The sequence below is a fragment of the Hipposideros armiger genome, unplaced genomic scaffold (assembly GCF_001890085.2).
Source record: "Hipposideros armiger isolate ML-2016 unplaced genomic scaffold, ASM189008v1 scaffold_1161, whole genome shotgun sequence".
NCBI classification, from domain to species: domain Eukaryota; kingdom Metazoa; phylum Chordata; class Mammalia; order Chiroptera; family Hipposideridae; genus Hipposideros; species Hipposideros armiger.
The window spans coordinates 240,308-263,023 of NW_017732511.1; the positions used below are offsets into that span (position 1 = coordinate 240,308).

The 22,716-nt window shown below is 41.5% G+C and overlaps 1 protein-coding gene across 2 annotated transcripts in view; it reads right to left on the minus strand.

Moving 5' to 3' along the window:
- Positions 1-22,716, minus strand: part of FARP1 (FERM, ARH/RhoGEF and pleckstrin domain protein 1) — a 232,871-nt gene that overhangs the window by 77,799 nt on the left and 132,356 nt on the right. For both annotated transcript variants that reach the window (XM_019632669.1, XM_019632670.1), the window contains exons 2-3: positions 17,534-17,638; positions 794-836 (exon numbers count right to left, since the gene is read on the minus strand). In XM_019632669.1, coding sequence (XP_019488214.1) covers positions 794-836; positions 17,534-17,638 — 148 coding nt within the window. The remainder of the gene's footprint in view (positions 1-793; positions 837-17,533; positions 17,639-22,716) is intronic.

A 22,716-nucleotide genomic window follows, 5' to 3' on the forward strand; every position in this document is an offset into this window, starting at 1 on the left:
TTCTTAACCAGATAGAGAAGCAACCCCACAAGGCAGTGTGAGCTTCAAGCTCAGCTAAAGAAATGTAGATATGTGACCATCCTCAAACTCTTCCCAGTCTCTGGCTGCAGTGAGAAACTATTTGGAGGACTTTGAGAACAAAGCGTGGCTCTGAGCTTGACCTAAAAGCAGACAGAGGGGAGAAAGGTCCAGTGCTTAGGCTGGATGAGAAGGGAGAGAAAAACCAAGTGTTCCCTTTCCTTCCTCCTCTCCTAGGTCCTCCTTAATCTTTTCTCCGACACATAGTCTAAATGTAAGCCAGATTCCTTTCAGCGCGCGCGCACGCGCGCGCGCACACACACACACACACACACACACACCCGGAAGCACCGTATTTTTCCAAACCACACTTGCATTCTGATTTCACATGCTTTGAAGAGGCGGGACAGAACACTTTACACCAATGTTATAAATACATGGCTCTACCTTACTCTCTCCAAAGGGATAGTAAGAAACACCGGTAGAGGCAAGACAAGCTCAATTATTCTGGGGCTTAATAACATGCTTTAGTTGTTAATCAAAATGATTATTTGATTTTCTAAGCAAGGTTTTGATTACCAAATTGTTACATATTAAAATTGCAAAACACACAGTTTAATAATATGCGGATTAGCGGATGATGAAAAGCAATCGTGGTGTAAAAAAAGACTCTGTATCACTAAGTGCTTGACGCCACAGGGCAGACAACGTCTAGACGAGGAAAACGTCTGGCTTTATATTTAACATCCCTGTTAAACATGCAGTATATACTTACTTCTAATCTGCTTGACAATAGGTTTTAGGAGATCCAGCCACACCTACAAAAGAAAAAAAAAAAGGAACAGATTGAGGCATAAATTCTCAATGAAAGAGTGCAAGTATTTGGAGATTTTATTTCAGCAAATATTAATGAATGACTGCATGTCTGGCTAGAAGCTGAGTGAAATATGCACAGTCCTTAATGACACAAAATGCATGTATGTGTACGTATGTACAGACAGCATATCTTTGAGGGATACAGGAAGGGAATGGATATTTATAGAATACCATCTCTGTACGAGGCACTATCCAGAAGCTATTTACCTCTCTGAACAAGGGCCAGAAGGGTTCCTGTTACCCAGGAGAGAAATCTGAGACTCACAGAGGCTCAAAACTTTGTCCCAGGTATCTCAACTCCAGAGTGGCAGAGAGAGGAATGAAATTAGGCCTGCCCAACTTCAAAGTCCAGGCTCTTTTCACACTCATGGTGCTCCTTGGCATGCAGCTTGAGCGCAAAATTTAGACAGAGAGGGAGGGAAGAAGGGGAGAGGGGGGAGAGGGGGAAAAAGGGGAGAGGGGAGGGGAGCTGCTGCTCTTATTAATAAAGTGCTAACTTAACCATATTATCCCATTTCATACATGTTTTTCTTTAAACTCTCCTTGAACTTGTGATCATTTGAAAGGATTATACTGAAGCTCATACTTGCATATATGACAAAAACAAGGTTAATGTGTTTAATGTAAAGATGGCTTTATAAGTAAATATGAAAAAGAAACCACTCCAAAACTATGCAAAGAACAACAGGTAACTGATGAAGAAAAAGATGACAATGGATAATGGGAAAATGTTCCAATTCAGGAGTGATCTGCATTACAAATGAACTGTTACAAAACCAAATATCATTCCCACCCATTAAAAGTCCATCTAGATATGCCTGTATGTACATGCGCCTTTATAGTTTATAATACCCAAAGTTGGCAAAGGTGCAGGGAAATACCCACTGTCTTACTCTATTGGTGGATGTAAGAATTGGCACATTTCTGGAGACTAATTAGGGAATAATTACCTAAAACCTAAAATGTAAAATGTATTCCTATACATCCATTAATTCAACTTTGGAAAATTACACATTTATGTGCAAAAAGATTTATGTACAAGTAATGCTAATCACATTTTTTACAACAGTGAAAACTTTTTACAACAGTTTAAATTAAATAAACGAATGAATAAATAAATGGACATCTCTATTACAATGCAAGCATTAAAAATTATGCTCTTGGGGCCAGCCGGGTGGCTCAGCTGGTGAGAGCACGTGCTCTTAAGGTTTCTGAGTTGACTCCCGCATGGTGTGGTGGGCTGCACCACCCCCACCCCCCACGTTCCAGAAACTAGATTTTAAGTGGCGACTGGACTTGGAACTGAGCTTGCGCCCACCAATAAAGATTGAAGGAAAACAACTTGACTTGAAGTTGATGGGTCCTGGAAAAACACAATGTTCCCCTTCCCCAATTCCCTGACACTGTTCCCCTCTCCAATTCCCCAATAAAATCTAAAAAAAAAAAAAAAAAATTATGTTTTTGATAAATACTAAGAATGTGGGGAAAATGTGTTTGGGAGGTGGGAAGTTCTGTAATTTCTTGTCTTCTGCCTTTTGTATTATCCAAATTACCTTAAATGAGCATTAAGAATTCTCAATGAAAAGAACTAAAAATTTCAAGCTCCTACTTATTCAGGTTAAACTTCCCCCATCACCTTTTCAAATAAGTAAGATTTTATCACGGAACTCTCATTTTTCTACTCCCTATCCCATATTATTCTCTTACAAGAGAAAAAAATGGCATTCGTTGACTTAGGATCATCTCCACTGTCATACTTACAAACCTCAACCTTAAAATGAGAGAGAATCATCATTCAAAACAGCAATTATCATTTGCAAGATATTATTTTCCTACTAACAATCCTAAAAGATGGATGAGGTGGCAAATGTAGCTCCATTTGATAGAAAACTGAGAGTTAGGGACCAGATACCCAAAGTTGGAACTTAAACCCTGTTGTTCAAATTCATTTATTAATTCAACAAAATATTAGTGAGTCCCTATGCTAGGCTCTGGGAATCCAACAATGAGAAAACCAGTCATAGTTCCTGCTTCATGGAGCTTATAGTCTAGTGAAAAAGATGGACAGGAACCAACAGACCTTCGTAACAAAAGTGAAGAAGCGGAGAGAGTCCCGGAGGACAGTGAGTGTCTGGGGTAGAAAGGTTTGATCCACTCATGGGAGGAGCCGAGGTAGAGGGACCCTGAGGTTTGACATGAACATGTCCATGAACATGACATTGTGCTGAGATCTGAAGGGGAAGAGGAAGAACAGACGAAGACACACAGTGAAAACACTTGTCTAGATGTCTCAGGTGAAAGGAAACCAACATGGCTACAGAGCAAGGCTGGTGGGTCAGGAAGGGGTCAGAGTCTTCCCAGGCCATGTTAAGATTCTTTGTCCTTATCCTAAGAACAATGGGAATGGTTTAAGCATGGGGCTGGTACAACCAGGTGCAAACTTTAGAAAGGTTAGTCTTGCAGTGTGAGAAGAGATAGAGGGGTCCAGATTAGATGCAGGTTGACTTGCTGATATTGTCCAGGCAAGAGAGGATGGTATTAGTATTTTGGACCAGGAGGGTAGAAGTAGAGCTGGGGAAAAGTGGGTGGATTTAAGAAAAATTTAATAGGTAAAATTCAATGCGACTTATTGATGGACTGGATATGGTGGCTGAGGGAGGAGATAATGACCAGAATGACACCAAGATTTCTGATGTGAGCATCTGAACGGATGCTGGTGTCATTCACAGAGACCGAGCCTTGGAAGAGGGCTGAGATGGAGGGGTTCTCGAGGCTTCGATTTTATGAGGTGCCCTTGGATTTCATGAGGAAGAGAGTATGCAAATGGCAGGACACACTCGTCCCCAGCTCAGAGGGGAAGCCTGGGCAGGAGATCGCACATTGAGAAGTCGCCACCACCCTGACTCCAGGAAGGGCACGATGCCTGGTAGAGTCCAGAGAATGAAATGCATGAACACTGACGACGGCTCACCATGGAACAGCCAGATAGAGGATAGAAGGAAAATAAGGCGAGATTTGTGTCATGGAAGCCATGGGAAGGAAGATGGTTTTTCCAGAAGGAAGAATATCAAGAACTGTTGAGAGGTCAAACGAAGAGAACGAGAGCATCGGCTGGTTTGTTGACTCTGTGAGGGGTCTGCAGATCTGGTGGGCGGTGAAGAGGAAGGAGATGAAGTGCTGTTTTGAAAAGGCTGGCTGTGAGGGAGAAGACGACACTAAGAGTACAGGGTGAGGAATCATGTAAGGGTGTTGTTTGTTTGCTTGTTTTTAACAGGAAAGCACACGGTGCATCTAAAAAAGGGAACGATTGAGAACAGGAGCGAGCATGAAGGGATAATAACCAATGTCCTTCCTAAGAGACATAAAATGATATGAGAAGACAGCTCCAAAAGACAGGGCGATGGCTTGAGATAGAAAAAAAGCTCTTTAGTTGGGGGAAGGAGAAAGGTAGGCTAATGACAAATGCAAGTTTACATTTCTGTGTCAGGAAGATAAGAACATTCCTTTTTGATGCCTTCTGTTTCTCCTATAAATCCTGAAGGTTGGAGGATTGAGGCAAGTGGAGAAGATTCAAAATAGCTGTGTTGCATAGGACATGAAGTTGACTAGGGAATTCTAGTGGGATTTCCCAGAGCTGCAGAGCGCCCAGTCATGAACCTGGCATCCTCTGCTCTTTGACCCTCCACGGCTGCCCCAAGGGAACCATGTCTGAGGTCTTTCACCATCTCTAATTCTGCTACGGAATCCGCCCAAACTTCTGCAAACCACTCAGGACTAAACAACTATGCTCTCACAATGCAGTTGCCAATTTTATGAATTGTTTAAAAACATCTCTTCTGTTTTTGGCATTTCTGTGGAAAGCATCAAATACAAGCACCAATTTCAGCCAACTGAGCATGTGGTTTTAGAACATGTAGGTCTGGGAACATCAGACTAGCCTGAATTAGCTTGTTTGGTAGAGCTCTGCAGCAATAATGCTACAGGGCACTGATCACATCAGAGCTAAACTGGCCCGGGTGCAAACAGGGGCCTGTGAGAACCTCTCCATTTGCCAGTTAGACTGATATTTGCCGACAGAAAAGGTCTTGCACACATAGGACTTAAACTACTATAAATGGATGAACTAGAAGGAACTTATCTCATTTCCAAGAAGAAAAATAGGGGTGCTGCTTAACTAGAGTTAAAGCACTAGAGTTTGGCACTGGGGGGTGCCAAAAAAATGTATACAAATAAATACTTCGGTCAATGGTGCTCAAGCAGTAGTTTGCCGTAATCAGAAGTGTCTGGACGCTGATGGTAACCACTTTGAGCACCTCTTGTAAATTGCAGAAGTCAAAGGTGACTTGTATTCATCTCTTATTGTTGGTATATATCGAGTATTACAATTTTAATATAGTTTTCCTTTCTTAAAATGTGTATACATTTTTTTGGCACCCTCCGCGTAGGGAGGGAAGCATTTGAACTGGATCAGATCATTATACACAAATCACTTGTTAATTCAACCTAAGCAGAACAGAAACACGTTCCAGATGAGTTAACAAGGCAACAAAAGCACCATACTCTTCCGTTCCCCGCCAGTGGATCTCTAGAGGGTCACAATTGTAATGATGTGTCTCTAATCCTACCACCCACCTCTTTAGCCAAGCCCCACATCTCTGTTCTCTCTAGAACCATGCTGCTGGTTTCCAGGGCACACCCACACACCCACATTACCTGACTGTAAAGGGATTGGGTTAATATGAATGGGCTTGTAGAAATGTCATTCCCAGTCAGTAGGAATCACTGAATCAAGGAACTTCCCATGTTGGGATTTGAAGGCCTATACTAAGAGTTCGCTAGGGCTGCCACAGCCAAGTACCACGGACTAGGTGGGTATGGACGACAGAAATAATTTTCTTATAACTCTGGAGGCTCAAGGTCCTGCAGGTTTGGTTTCTCCTGAGGCCTCCCTCACTGGCTTGCAATTGGCCGCCTCCTGGCTGTGTCCTCATCCGGTCTTCTCTCTGCGCATGCATGCCCCTGGTGTTTCTCAGGGATCTCCCAGCTTTCTCTTCCTAAAATGATTCCAGCCAGACAGGATTGGGGCCTACTCTTATGGCCTCATTTTAACCCAATCCCCTCTTTAAAGGCCCTACCTTCAAGTATGGCCATATCTTGAAGTACTGGGCATTAGAGCTTCAACAGATGAATTCTGGAGGGACACATGATTCAGCCCATAACAGCTATCTTGAACAATTTGGTTTCAACGTAACTTTCCAGGCCCATCTTCCCTGTTTGCCTACATTTTGGTCAGGCTCCATATTTTCCTCTGATCCTCTGTTAATATTATTTTCCCCTTTTGGAATATGATCTCTGCACTGAAATACTGTTAGGTGAGAAGAAAGGCTTTAATGCCTAAGCATCAAAGGCAAGGCAAGATGAATCCCTGTTCCCAAAGCTGTTCTCTTCTTTCTGTAAACATCTTTGGCCCCTACTATTTCAGTGAGTGACATTTTAGGTGACTTTTGTTGGCAACTGAAATATTTGAGGCACAATAGCTTTGGAAAAGGTCTTATTGAAAGAGAGTCAGTTACTCGATATTGGACAGGGGTCTAGGAAGAGACAATTTCTTGAGCACCTACTATGTTTCAAGCACTGGATACTTTACACATTCTCATTTAATATTCATAACAATGTGGTCATTTTATACAGGAAGGAAGCCAAACTCGGAAAGCTTATTTAAGTTCCCCAAGGTCACACAGCTAGGATTCAATATCAAGTCCAAGGGCTGGCCGAGTGGCTCAGTTAGTTAAGAGCTCGCTCAAGAGTGTGTGCTCTGAGCAACAGCAGTTCGATTTCCGGCCCGAGCTGAGCTGCCAACAAGTGACAGGATGGCTCAGCTAAAAAAAAAAACAAAACCAAAAACAAGAAAACCAAACAAACAACAACAAAAAAAACCCCAGCAAGTCCATTTGACTCCAAACCTATGCTTTTTCTACAACATAATATCCTGCCCCTCTAAAAGTTAAAGGACTCACAGAAGCTCAGCTCTTGTCTTCACATTTAAAAATCAAAACTGCGAACAACAAACATTTTCATCAACTGTAACATATATAGCAGCCAGATAGATTGTAGAAAATTATCCAGTATCTAGAATTCATTGCAACAAATTAGTCTTTCTTCAGGCTGACTCCTAGATGGAATAACTTCATTTCTACTTTTTTTGTAATAATTTGTTTGAATGTAACTTTTCACGTTAATTTTTTTTTTTTTTAGTAGTTGACTTTTTTATACAATTAGTTTCAGGCATACAACACAGTGCACCATATTAATCTTAATTACTATATTAATTTTACATTTGGTTATATTTAAAAGATATGTGAAGTGTGTCTTTCTTTTTAAATCTATGAGAGATTTCTGATTCTGGTCAAAATAGAGTGAGAGGGACTGGATCTTATGTAAAACAACCAAAAAAAAAAAAAAAGGAAAAAATACATAACACAACAGATCTGAAAACTTGGGGTACCAGGCAATGAGAAATAATGATTCCTGAGAGATAAGAAAATAATCATGATCCCTACAGTTGCCCCAGCCTTCTGCTTTGAGCAAGTTTCTAGACTGTGGTGCAGGGAGCAAGAACCTGGTAAAATATCTGAGTTGAAGAGATGGGACTGTGAGTGCAGGGGACCAAGGTCGTGAGAATTCACAGGAAAGTGCCAGAGAGTGAAAAGCTCTCTCCAGGAAAAGCATTAAGGAGAGTACAGAGGGTTACCCTTGAGTAATAAGCTGAATACTGATTAATATATGCTTGTGAGGAAGACTGGGGAAAGGAACCAATGAAGAGGTTACAGGTAACAGTGCCTGGTCTTCTCACAGGGCCAGGAATACTACCTACTCTTACCGCTTCATGGATACTGGGTAGAGCACTGAAGGGTCATGCCTCAGCAGTGGGGAATAATTTACCCAGATTGTATACCATGCCAGTACCCCCTAACAAGTCTTAAAAGCCAGATCTGAAAGGACTAAATTGTTTCCAAATTAGCTAAGTGCATCCCAGAACACTCTAAAATTTATAGGAATACAAAACTACCCAGCACTGAACAAGGTAATAGTCATAATATCTAACATCTAATTAAGAAAATCACTTGGGGCTGGCCGAGTGGCTCAGTTGGTTAAGAGCTCGCTCAAGAGTGTGAGCTCTGAGCAACAGCGGTTCTATTCCTGGCCCGAGCTGAGCTGCCGCTGAGCTGCCAACAGGTGGGCAGGATGGCTCAGCTAGAAAAAAAAAAGAAAAAAAGAAAAAAAAAGAAAATCACTGAGCATACAAAGCAGGAAAATATTACCAGAAAAAAAAAATCAAATCTGACCTAGAACTGACACATATGATTGAATTAGTAGAGAAGAACATGAAGACAGTTATTACAACTGTATTCCCTATGTTGAAAAGGTTGAGAGATGGACGATATAAAAATGACTCAAACTGAACTTCTAAAGATGAAAACTGCATTGTGTGAGATAAAAAAAAGGATGAAATTAATATCACACTAGACACTGCAGAAGAAATACTAATGAACTTGAAGACCTAGCAAGAGAAACAATCCAACACGAAACAGAAAGAAAAATTACCAAACAATTAAGAGAGAAACAGGGGACTGTAGAACAACTTTAGGCAGCCTAATATATATGGAATTGGAGTCCCAAAGGAGAGGAGATGGCAGGAGAGGGACAAAGGAAAGGAAAGAGCATTAAAAGAAATACTAGCTGATTTTCCCCCAAAGTTTAATAAAAATTATAAATCCACAGATCCAAGAAGCTCAGCAAACCCCAAGTATAAGAAATGTGAAACAAACGGCATGGAAGCACATCATAATCAAATTGTTCAACAACAGTGATAAAATCAGCCAGAGGAAAAAAAGAGACATTATGTAAAAAGGAGCAAAGGTAAAGATGGCAATAGACTTCTTGTCAGAAACAATGCAGGTGAGAATGCAGTGAAGCAAAAATTTTAATCTACTGAAAGAAAAAATTCATCTTAGATTTTTACACTGAGCAAAAAGGAAGGCAAAATAAAGACTCTCAAACATGTGAAAGTTGAGAGAATTCATCACCAGCAGAACCACATAACAAGAAATGTAAAATAAAGTCCTTCAAGCAAAAGAAAATGATATCAGATGGAAATCTGCGGCTATAGAAAGGAAAGAGGAACCAAAATGTCAAATGCATGTTTAATATGAGATGTTTTTTAAAGATTATTTATATGTCTATAAAAGACAACAAAAATAATAGTAGTGTGGGGTTTGTAACTTATGTAAAAGAATACCATGACAACAACAGGAAAAATGTCAGAAAGAGGAAAATGGAAGTATCTATTGTAATTTTTTATACTGTACGTGAAACTGCATAATATCATTTGAACACAAGCTCTGATAAGTTACAGATGTATATTACAAACCCCAAATCAACCACTAAAGTTACAAATCAAAGGGTTACAGCTTATAAGCCAACAAAGAAGGTAAAGTGGAATCATCAAAATATTCTGTTAATCAAAAGGAAGGCAGAATAAAGGAACAAAGAATGGACAAGACAAATAGAAAACAAATAGCAAGATGACTGATTTAATCCATATCAACCATCACATTAAATGTAAATGGTCTGAACACCCCCAATTAAAAAGCAAGATTGTCAGATTGGAACAAAAGGCAAGAAAGATGCAACTGTCTGCTACCTATAAGAAATACACTGCAAATGTAAAAATATAAATAAGTTAAAAGGAAAAGGATTAAAAAGGTATATATATCATGTTAATAATATTAAAAAAAAACAAACTAAAGTGGCTGTATTTGGATCAGACAAGGTAAATATCAGAATAAAGAATATCACCAGGGATAAAGAAGGCAATCTCTTAATAATTAAGAAGTCAATTATCAAGGATACAAAAACCTTAAACATGTATACACTTAAAAACAGAACTTCGAAGTAGACGCAAAAACTGATCAAACTACAAGGAGAAACAGACAAATCCGCAATTATAGTTTGATTTTAATACCTCTCACTAGTCCTGGGAAGGGCAGTCATCTCCCTAGGTAGCAAGGCCCCAGATCCCAGAATATGAAGAGCACAGAAAGCAGGAAAATATTGAAGGAAAAGATCAGTGGTTGCTGGGGGATCAGAGGGGAGGCAGGGATCAATAGGTAGAACAGAGGGGATTTTTAGGGCAGTCAAGTTACTCTTTATGATACTCTAATGGTAGATACACGTCATTATACATTTTGTCAAAACTTATAGAAAGTACAACACAAAGAATGAACCCTAATGTAAAACTTGAGCTGTAATAATAATGTATTAGTATTGGCTCATCAATTATAACATACAGATCACACTAATGCGAGACATTAATAGGTTGAAGGAGGGCAGTATATGGGACCTCTTTGTCCTTCCTGCTTAGTTTTTCTTTAAACCTAAAACTTCTCTAAAAATATAAAGTCTGGGGGACCGGCCGAGTGGCTCAGTTGGTTAAGAGCTCGCTCAAGAGTTTGAGCTCTGAGCAACTGCGGTTCGAGTCCCGGTTCGAGTCCCGGCCCGAGCTGAGCTGAGCAGCCACTGAGCTGCCAACAGGTGGCAGGATGGCTCAGCTAAAAAAAAAAAAAATATATATATATAGAGAGAGAGAGAGAGAGAGAGTCTGTTAATATGAAAACAAAAGACCACATATCTTCCTTCCAGCTTAAGAAACAGAACATGACCTGTAACTCTATTTTCCCAGTGATTCGTCCTTTTTTCCAGACTCTCTGCTCAAGGAGAGCTTTGCCACCTCTGGGCCCTGCCCCATCAACACAGCCACTGTCAATCAAGTCATGGTGCCGCCCTGTGTGGTGACCAAGCCACTCCACCACCTCCCCAGTCCTTGGTTCTGCAATACTCTCATCCTTTATAGCCGGTATGTTAAACAAAGAGCCCCTCCTGGAATCAGATGTCTGCAGTTAGACCCCGCCCCCGCCAGGAAGAAACAACGTCAGGAGGCTGCAACTGAGCATAGGAGGAAGGAGACCCGTCTGACCCGTCGGGATGGGAAACCACCGGTCATCCCAAGCAGCCATGCTTTCTGTGACCTCAAGCCCCCAGGAGGCGTGCCTGCTGCGATGGGCTGAACTGTGTCCCTCCAGAATTCACATGTTGAAGTCCTAACCCCCAATGTGACTGTACCTGGAGGTAGGGTCTTTAAAAGGTAATTAAGATTTAATGAGGTCATAAGGATAGGTTCCCTGATCCAATAGGACTGTGCCCTTATAAGAACAGGAAGAGCTATCACCCTCTCCTTCTCCGGGCCCCCACCCCTCTCTCCCATTTGAGGACACAGTGAGAAATCAGCTGTCTACAAGCCAAAAGAGGGTCCTCACCGGGATCTGACCAAGCCGGCACCCTGATCGATTTTGTTATGGCAGCCCAAGCTAAGACACCTCAAAGGGCAAAACTTTTTTCCTGGCATGGAGAAGAATATAAAATGAACGAAAAGATGCCATTCTTCTCCCTGAGATTTACCAAAATTTATTTATTAGAGATCAGAATTGTTTGATCAGGTCACTAAGCAATGTAGCTCTACTAAAGATGGGTGGGCCAGCCTGATTGGTTTCTGAGTTACAAGAGCAAGCAGAAAATAGAAACAGATAACTGAGTGCCTATGATGTATCAGGAGTCCTGCTGAACTCATGATTGTAAAGTATCAGAATTAATTCTCGTGATAACCATGTAAAAACTGTCACTTATTAATCCCAGAAGTTCAAAACTTACCCAGATGCTAAATGACAAAGCAAATGTTTAAACAGAGGTTTACAGGCCACAGTGCAGAGCTTTCCCGCGAGCCTCCCCAGGCCATGGAGGTGAATCTTCCTTCTGCACCTGTTGAGGTGCCTGCAGCTCTGTGACAGGCGATGCGGGGACAGGAGCCCAGTGGAGCAGAGAGCCCATACACTGGCTGAGAGGGCTGTGAGTGAATCCTGGTTATCACCCTGGTTATACAGTTCATTGGCAAGTGACCTCTTTGAATTTGCTCACTGTAAAATGCGGATGAGAACATACCTACCTTGGAGAAATATTAAAAAGCAGAGACTGGCAAACTAAGGCCCATGAGCCAAATCCAGCCTGGGAACAAGCCCGGGCTTTTATGTTTTAGATCAAAAGAAGAACTGTACTTCATGGCATGTAAAAACTCCATGAAATTCAAATATCCGTGCCCGTAAGTCAAGTTTTATAGGAACACAGCCAAGCTCATTCGTTTACATATGGTTTATGGCTGCGTCTGGGACACAGTGGCAGAGTTGGGTGGTTGCCATAGAGACAGTAGTGCCTGTGAAGCCTAACCTATTTGTTGTCTGGCTCTTTTTGCTGACCCCTACCATGAAGAAGCACTGAGCAGCATTTAGGGTTAGAGCAGAGTCCGGGGCTCACACAAGATCAAGGACACTTGGCTCATTGAGCTCACCCCAAGGGCAGCGTAAGGTCTAGCTGGCCTTTCACCAGCCTGCAGACTCTTGGTACCAATTAGCTGGCGTATTAAGTGCAGGGTCTTGGTTCCTGGGATCAATAGTGTTTCTACCACGGAAAGCCCAATCAATTTTTTAAGAGCTGATTAAAAGGCTTCTATGTGCCTGTGGGGCCATCTCGTGGGGATGGCTGCCTGACTCAAGGACAACGGCAGACCAAACTTTCACGTCAACACAGTGATAAGCTCTACTAATTGACAAGCCGTGGAACAAGTCTAGTTAAGGGTAAAGCATACCTGATTACTTACTAATTATCTCTAGTTTATTTCCAATCTTGAGAAACACATCCTAGACCATGGAAAGTGCTCGATCTCTCCCGTCAAGCTTTTCCACACCCTTACCAGGAAGAATGCTCTGATGTGAGCTATTTACACGACAGAAATGATGACAAGAGGGGTAGAAGGCTGGGTGAGAAAGCCAGGTGCCTGAACTTACTGCCTGGGGATAAAGGGGGACAAAGGGCTACGACTTTGTGTGTCAGGGACGGTGGGGGACAACTAGTTTCCCACGTACCACCCACAGATAAATGGGCAAAAATCGTTGTAACAGCCCATGTTTGGGCATTTTGAGATCAACCACACTTCCTCTTGGTTTGGCAGATATGTGAGCAACGTCCTAAATGAAGCTTGGCAAATGTAATTACCACAACAGAACTATTTAAAAATAACAATGACAACACACCCATGTTAAAGCATTACCCACAATAACTGAGGGATAGAAGCAACTTAAGTGCTCATCAGGAGATTAATGGATCAGCAAAATGTGGTCTCTCTGTATGATGGAATATTATTCAGCCTTAAAAAGGAAGTCCTGTCACACGCTACAACAGCATGGATGAACCTTGAGGACACTTTTTGGTTTGTTTGTTTTTTTGCTCCTGCGTGCTTTTTATTTCGTTGTATTTTGGGGGTAAACTTATATTGAAAGAAGTACCCAGCAGCTGGCTGATGGAATCTGTTTTGGAAAAGCCATGGAAAAGTCGTGATCAGATAAACTGAGGAAGAGCCAATTATCTGTGAGAACAGGAAACTCTGGCTGGATTTCCACCTCTTCTTTCAGTCAAGTTGCTTGACAATTTCTGATTTGTGTCATAGAGTTTTTGTCTCCTTGCCAGATGCTGTCAAAATGCTGGCCCTCTAGCCGGGAGGTGGTATATTGCAGCAGGAGGTGAGAGTCACTCTGCATCAGGCTAACGGCCCTCAAATCGCCACTTGCCTCTCAGCAGCAGGGTGGCTGGCAGGTGGCGAGCCTGACTGAGCCTCCCTTTGCTCGTGGGTACTTTTTGGTTTGTATTTTTTTGCTCCTGCATGCTTTTTATTTCATTGTATTTTGGGGGTAACCTTATATTGAAGCTAGACCTATACACACAGGCATATAAAGTACATGTTATAAATGTATACCTCACTGCATTTTTACAAACTGACTGCACCCAGATCAAAAAATAGGACATGGCCAGGACCCCGGAAGCCTGCCTTGTGCCTTTCTCCAGTCACTTGCACCACCACCCCTAACACCGCAGATGAGTTTTGTCAAAACAATTCATTTTTTTTTTCTTTAGCTGAGCCATCCTGCCACCTGTTGGCAGCTCAGTGGCAGCTCAGCTCGGGCCGTGCATTGAACCGCTGTTGCTCAGAGCTCAAAAAAACAATTCATTTTTAAAATGTTATGAAATTAGCTCTGAGGTTGGGATTTTGTAATTGACAGAGAGCAAAATATAGAGATATGACCAGAATAGAATGGTGACTTGAGAGCATGGGCTTGTTATTTAGACAGATTTGAACTTGAATCCCAGCTCTGTCATTTCCTAGCTGTGCACCTTTGTGACCATGACTTAACCATCTCTAAGCCTTAGCTTCCTCATCAGAAAAGGGGTATATGATGGGCCTATCTGGAATGAATGAAATACTATAAGTAAACCTAATATGATGCATTGCACAGAGTTATTACTCTCCAGAGCAGGTATTGGCAATCTATGGTTTCCTGTATTATCAATAAAGTTTTACTGGAACAAAGCTACATCCATTCATTTACATATTATCTATGGCTACTTCTGCACTACAAGGGACGACTTGCAGAGCTGCAGCAGAGACCCGATGGCCTGCAAAGCCTATATATGGTATTTACTATCTGGTCCTTTTCTGATCCCTGCTTTAGAATGTGGGCCATGTCCACTGCTGTGTTCACAATGACCAGGACATTCTGGCATATGGGGAGCACTTATGTGGTGGCTTTTATTTGTATTATGTGTGACAAATAAACATCTATTTCTCTATGTCATTACTGAGTTTTCTGCATTTTGCAGTGGAGTCTATTTCTAAATAGTGTTATAAGGAAGCAGTGAAATCCTAAATATCAAGCCTGATAAAATGAAAGAAATCAGCCCTGGAGGTACTCAGGAAGAACAAGAGATGTGTAAATTCTAGCAAAGAGAAGAACCCATGGTTAACAGAAATTTGGGGTCACTAGATCTTTAGAATCCTAGCTCTGCCATTAGCTAGTTGGTTGACCAAGATATGGACCAATTCTCAGAATCTCAGTACCCTCACCACTACTAAGTTTTGGTTTAGAAAGACAACTCCAGCTGGATTGGAACAGGGCAAGACTAGGGTCAGAAAAGTGGTTAGGACCGTGCAGTAATTCAGACAGGATTGTTAGAAATAATGAGATAATGTATCTTCAAGTGTTTTAAGGATCATTATTTTAACATAAGTTTATGAAACAATGTTCCATAGAACTTGCTACATCATATTGTTACTATGTTTCCTCGTCTCTCTTACTAAACTGTGCACTTCTGATGAATGGAAACCATTACTTCTTGATGTCACTTTGTATCATGTGTCTTCTACAGTACAAAGTGTGCTGACTGACACAGTGTAGGCGCAAAATAATTCTTAGATTAATAAATGAACACGGAATTAGATTTTGACTTGTCTGCGATCATTTTTCACATCAGAAAAAGGACTGGATGTCAGGGATACTTAGATTTAACATAAGCACTAGAAAATGAAAAAGAGTATTTAGAGGTAGGAATAAGTTGAGAAAACACAATTTGCACCCATTTTCAGGTATGTGACAGGTTTGCTCATTCACCACCTGCTTACACTCCTCCTATCCATTCCTTTCTTGCAATGTTCTTCTGCTCCCTTGCCCTGTGACACCTCTCTCCTCTCTATCTGTACCTTCTTTGAAGGCTCTTCCTTCTCAGTCCACTTAAATCCTGGTGCCCCACGCTTGCCTCATGCTTTTCACTCTGGATACTCTCATCCAATTTCAGAGCTTTGACTAACATTTAAAATAATTATGACTTTGAATTTCAGCTCTGATATCTTTCCTGTGCTCCAGGAGATACACCTACTGGTATTGCCTGCTGAAGGTCTCCACTGAGACCCCGACTGCTCCTGTCTGGGATGGACCCCACTGTCTTTACCTCTTCATGGACATGGTCTCCCTAAGACTTTCCATCTCCAGTGACTGGCACCACTGTCCACCGAGATGGCAAAATGGGGAAACCTAGGTACCCTGAGCCCTCTTTTTTTAAGAAGCCCATCCATTCAATCATATCCCTAACCATCACCCCCGCCACCACCACCACCAAATCTCTTGAATTCATCCACCTCCCTCGAGCCCCCACCTCAATTCTCTCTCAGTTGCATCGAGCACTGTCTGTCTGAAATCCCGTAGGCTCCTCACAACGTTCCTGACTCCAGCCTTGTTCTATCCCAATACAGCTACAGTTCTCTCTCTAAACTACTCATCAGTTCATCTCACATTCCCTTTAAAATGCATTCACTGCTAGAAAATTTGCATATTATATTTCTATTGGACAGCAACGGTATAAAAAGTTCTTCGAGGTCCGGATCCCGGCTTACCTTTCAACCTCCTATCTCTCACTTCCTTCACCAGGGTTCTTCTCCACTCTCACACCCGTCTTACCTCTGCATTCCTGCCTATTTGCACATTACTGAATATATCACTTGCTTTCAGCTTTTTGTACATGGAGTGGCTCCTCTCCCCAGAATATTCTTTCTATTACGTCAACTCCTACTGGTCTCATGGGCTCAGTTTTGCAATAACTGGGAAGGATTTCCTGACCACAAATGTTTGTTGGCCCCACTGCCTGCTAGCTCCAGTGGAGCACGTTACCTGCCCCGGACTGGCCACTAACTACACTTGACACCCCAACTGGATTATACATTCTTTGCATCTTACTATTATTGGACCTCCAGCGCGGTGGCTAGCAAAACTGAACTCCATGCAAGAACAAACATAAATACAGTCAATGAACTTACAGCCTAAAAGGGTGTGTAGTAAAAGGCAGCTTCAGATAAAGCTTAAAAGTTCCATCAGCCAAAAGAAATAAAAAATAACAGCAAGCTTTGTTTTACATTTGGGTTCAAATCAGTGAAACCGTTTTGAAGAACAATATGACATATTTAGCAAACTTCAAAATGGCTGAACCCACGGATTAGGCAATTCTGCGCCTTCAGATCTGAGCTACTGGAATACTTGAGTATTTGCCATCAGGGCAAACACACACGTACTAGTAGTATGTTCCCTGTAGCTAATGACTCTTCTAGGGTACCAACAATCATTTTTCATAGCAAAAGATTGGGAACAACCTAAGTATTCCATCATTTATAATAGAGGTTGTAAGCTATGGCATATCCATTCAGTGAAATGGCATGAAATTGTGGGGAAAAAGGGATGTACATTCTTTATGTGCTAATAAGGAAAGATCTCCATGATACAGTAATGGGAGAGAAGTGGGGAATGATATGACACCGAATATTGTTTCCTCACATTAGTGCATGTCAAAAATATGTGTCTGTGTATATGTATACACAGACTTTTATCAGAAGCACACACAAGAAACTGTTAATGGTGGTTTCTGGAGAGAGAGATGAGGAGAAAGGGGGAGAGGGAGACACTCTCCATTTTGTAATCTCTTTGAATTTGCTAACGCTGTGCACACATTACTGTTAAAAAAAGATTAAAAGGGCTACCTGTGTGTTTTTCCTCTGTGCATTTCTGTATGGTCAAGGAAAGGTCCCAATTACTCCCTTCTCCTTAGTCAAACAGATAGTGAGGTATAATAGCAACATCAATTTAACATCACCTACCGTGATCTTTTTGTGGTCAGGAAACTCGAGGCCGAAATAGTCGCCTTCCACGAGGTTGAGATGGTTGCAAACTGCATCCAGCAACACTTTCCCCGGGGCTCTTTGCTGGGAACAGAAACAACAGGGATTATGTAGACCCTCTGAGACAGGGAAAAGAAGGACCACGTTTCCACTACAGGAAACCTCTTCATCCCAGCGTCTTCGTGCCCTTCCCAGCTTGCCACCCCACCCCCACCCCATGACGCCCTACCCACCAGCCCCTGCACACCTCTGGGCCCCTTTTCCTGCTGTTCTCACACTTAATGCAGATCTCTGCCTTTCTCCCCACCCCAATTCCATGCACCAACCCTTTTTTAAAATAATAGACTATTTTTTCTCTTAGAGCAGTTTAGGTTCATAGAAAATTGAGCAAAAAGTACAGAGTTCCTAGATACCTCTCGCCATCACACACAGTGTCCCATTATTAACATCTTGTGTTAGTGTGATATAGTGCCTATAATTATTGAACCAATATTGATACATTGTAATCACCCACAGCCCACTGTTTACATTAGGGCTCACTCTTTGTATTATATAGTTCTATGGGATTTGACAAATGTATAATATCATGTATCCTCCATAACAGTATCATCAACCTAAAAATCCATTGTGCTCCACCCATTTGACCCTCTCCCCTCTCCTCCCTCACCCCTGGCAACTACTGATCTTTTTTACTGTCTCTATAGTTTTGCCTTTTCTTTTTTAGGACATCATCTAGTTGGAATCACAAAGTATGCAGACTTTTCAAAGACTGGCATCTTTCACTTAGCAATATACATTTAAACATCCTTCATATCTTCCCATGGCTTGATAGCTCATTTCTTTTTATTGCTGAATATGAGTTCATTGTCTGGATGCACCACAGTTTGTTTATTGAAGGACATCTTGGTTACATGAGATTTGGCAATTATGAATAAAGCGGCTACAAATATTTGTATGCAGGTTTGGTGTGGACATAAATGTTCAACTCATGATCTCATGCCCTTTTTGTGGCTGTGGAAACCCTGCCCTGTGCCTGTCTCCTCCATGAGTACGGCAGGATTTATGGCTTTCTTCTCTAGGTTCCCACAGCACTTTGTGCAGACTCTCATCTAGACTACACATTACGTTGAAGGCAAAGGCCATATTTTATTAATCCCTATACCCATAATGCTTAAAGACCAGCCAATTTAGTTGAAACGAATGAATCAATCAATAAGGGTTACTCGTTCCACTATATTACATATAGTTAAATATCTATGAGTCTATCTCCTCAATTAAATTCTGAGTTACTTATTCACCTTTATATTCCTATTGCCTAGCAAAGCACCTGGCACTTAATCAATGTCTGCTCAAATCAATACTACACATGTATTTTCTATATACTGACTCTATAAGGCAAGGGGGAATATGATATATAAGAACCCAATTTCTACCCTAAAAGCTTAGATCAAATGCCTTGGTTTCTCGTCACTCTCCAGTGGACACTTATTGACCCATGAGTGAAATGGATTCAATTCCACCACACAGCTCAAACACTGGCAGAAAAATGCTTCAAAGACATGGTCATCTTTTATAGTTTCACCTCCCCTCTGAGAAGAGCAGAGCATTTTAGGAACCAATTACTAACCCAGGAGACTGACAGTAAGCGTCGGAGCCTGAGAAGTACCAGGAGGCACGTTCATTAGCCTTGCCCTGCTGTGACCTGTGGAGCCATCAAAGATGCTTCAGTGTCCAGTGACAAAGCATGTTTTAAAAACAGACACCAAACCAATTTATGCTCCCATAATTCCTCAGCATTGAAATCCAGAAGATATTCACAGCTATCTAAGGACATGCAATATTCTCCATGGAGAAACCCAAACTCACCAGGCTCTGGGCTTTGAATTATAGTCCAAAGGTTATTGGTAGAGTATTTCACTTGCACTGATGGGAGGGGTGACATGATTGGATATAAACCCCATTCTTCTCTGTCAAACATACCCTGTCCCCCGTACACACTTGCATGTATCCAGTGGAATTCAGAGCCGCACGGGTTACTGGTCACCAATCTTATTTTCCATCTGTTTGGCACAGCGCTGTGCCCTATTCAGTTATGCTGAGGGCACTCGGGAATTCATCAGTCAGGCTAACACAGGGTCCTGGATTCAAGCTCTCACACCTGCTCCCCCAAAGCTACATGAATAACTGAGGTACAGCTCCTCGTCCTAGGCCCTCCTCTCTGCCCAGTACAACCTGCAGACTTTAATAAGAGAACATTATTAAAAAGGGCCAGGGGCTAAGAAGTTGTGGGGGAATTCCCACATCATGTTTTTAAAGAGAAGACCACATTCCAGTTTCACAAGCCTTCTTTCTTGCAATTCTTGACATTTCCTATTTGTTACAAAATGAACCACCAATTATCTGACCAGCTGGCAAGCACACACATTTCCCAAGAATTCCTAGAACTAAGTGAACTCGATAACTCTGTCTAGATTTACAGTCTGGGAAATGAGACTTCACAATTCAATGCTGGAAGTCTAAACAAGGTAAAAATCAATATACAATGGATGTCTTTATAGACATGACTAAGCACCTTATGAAACACGCAGGAGAGAGGCAGATTACCGTCTGAACAGGGCCCTTTACTGAGTCAGCAGGGATTTTTGTGAACGTATCGAGCACACCTTGGTAATACAAGGCTGGACAGAAGCTTGGAATCTAGTGTATAAGTGATATCAATCTGGTCTCAATTCTTAATAATTTCCTTACAATTTATTATTTTATACAAATCCTTACTACAAAATGACTCTTCTAGGGTACCAACAATTTTATATAGGGAGAATTTGGAGTTTGAAGGATACAATAGCTCCTAAAATTCATCTATCAAATAGATGTCTATAAAGCATTCTATGAATTCCTCTCTGAATGCTGGTAATATTCAGGGATATAAGGAAAGCCAGTATGTAACTTCACTGGAATGTATTTATAGCGGTTTAAATGCAGCCACTACATGACAATTTCATGGGTAGGTGGCCCTCAGCATTAACACGCCAATGTGTCCCAGGCAGCTATGGTCTAAAACATTTTTGGACATCATGATCCTCAAGTTCAGGGGCCCTGTTTCTCTTTGTCACAGGAGTTGGGGCAGAACTGTCTGGGAGCATCCACGCACCCAGGGCTAAATTCTGCTGCAGAGAAAGCATCTTGGAGAAGGGAAGGTGGAAAAGAGTTCCATCTTCATTCTTTAAATTATCCCTTCTTTCCTTCCTACAGTGGATTTGCTCCATCCATCTGCAACATCACTTCTCTACACTTGTCCTCAGTGAATTTTTTTCCCCAAGATTTTATTGGGGAATTGGGGGAGGGGAACAGATAAGTTGCTGTCCTTTTCTTCTTCAGTCTAGTTGTGGAGGATGTCGCTTCACTGGCCCATGTTGGTATTGTCATTGCACTCTTCTCGGGTGAGGCAGTCGCTCGCTGGCCATTGGACGGCTGCTCACGGCAGTTCACGAAAGCGCACGATAGCTGTCAGCCAGTCCCACTGCAGCCCACGCTGTCGCCGGCGACCCACGGCAGCCCATCTCCAGGTTGAGCTGTTGTTCACCATTCCAGCTATAGAGGGTGCAGCGTCACTGGCCCTCTATGTGGGATCCGAACTGGGGTCCCACTGCTCAGAGCTGGCGTCCCAAGCCAACTCCTAACCAAAGCGCCACTCGGCTGGCCTCTCAAGTAAATTTTTTTAACTTCACACTAAAAGTAATTCTGTTCGAAATCATATCACAGAGTATAAAATGGAGAGTGGTGATGACTGCACAACACTGAATATACTTAGTGCTACTTGTGTACTTAAAAATGGCTAAAATGGTAAATTTTATGTCATGTATATTTTGCCACAATAAATGCAAAAGAAAATTGCAAAAAAAAAAAAAACAGAAAGAAACTGAGGAATGGGTTTGCATTATAAACTAGATAGAGTTACTAACAATACAATCTATTTAAACTATTTTTAATAACAAGAAAATAAAGAATCATTGTCTTTACATTAGATCTTAGAAAAATATTGAAGGGTAGGACCCAGTTCAACCAGAGTGGCTGTGAAGAGCCTTAGCACACAGGGAGAATGTCAATATCCATGTGTGCACTAAATGTTTGCTAATATTTCTCAGCACAAAGAGCTCTTTTATGCGTCTGGCAAAAAAAGGCATAAAATGAACATGGCTGGAAGTAACCACAAATTATGCATTTGGTGCAGGCTTTGCACTGGAAATCAATGATGAGGTTCAAAGGGCTACAAATCCACCAGCACTTTATTGCTAAAATGAACCTGTAAGTCAGTTAATAAAATCTGAATGGGGGGAAAAGTGGCAACAGCATAGATTAAACTGGCAGAACATAGAGGCCCTGAAGAAAATTCATCTGTAAAGGTGTTTTCTCAAATAGTAACTTAAAGTTTTAAGATACACACACACACACACACACACACACACATACACACACACACACTTACATTTATGACTATACAAGCTGTCATACATGAGGAAGGGAAACCAAGTTATTTAGGCATCATTTGAACACCTATATAAGTTAGTGATGGTTTAATATGAAATGGATCTTATGACAAATAAATTTTTTTATTATTAATTTCAGGTGTACAAAACAATGCAATAGTTTTGCTTTTCACCCCTCCCCCAAACCACTGACCCCACCCCCGATATCATACATATCTATTAAAATTCCATTGACTCCACTCCCACACTCTACTCCACATCCCATGACTATATATACATATCAAATTATAGTTGACATATTATTCAACAGCAGCTTCAGATGTACAGTGCAATGGTCAGGCCTCTGCACCATCCATGAAGTGGTCTCCCTAACAAGACATGAGTCCATCTGGCCCCCAAAGAATATTTACAACATTATTGATTATATTCCCCAAACTGTCTTTTCTATCCCTGAGGCAGTCTTGTAGTTACCAATTTATGTTGTCTCGTCCCTTCCCCTTCTCCCTCATCCCCACCCCCTCCTATCTAGCAATCATCCATTTTTCCTCTGTGTCTCTGAGACTATTTCTGTTTACATTTCTCATTTATTCAGTTCTTTAGATTCCACATATAAGTGAAATCATGTGGTATTTGTCTTTCTCTGACTTATTTCACTTAGCATAATGTTCTCTAGGT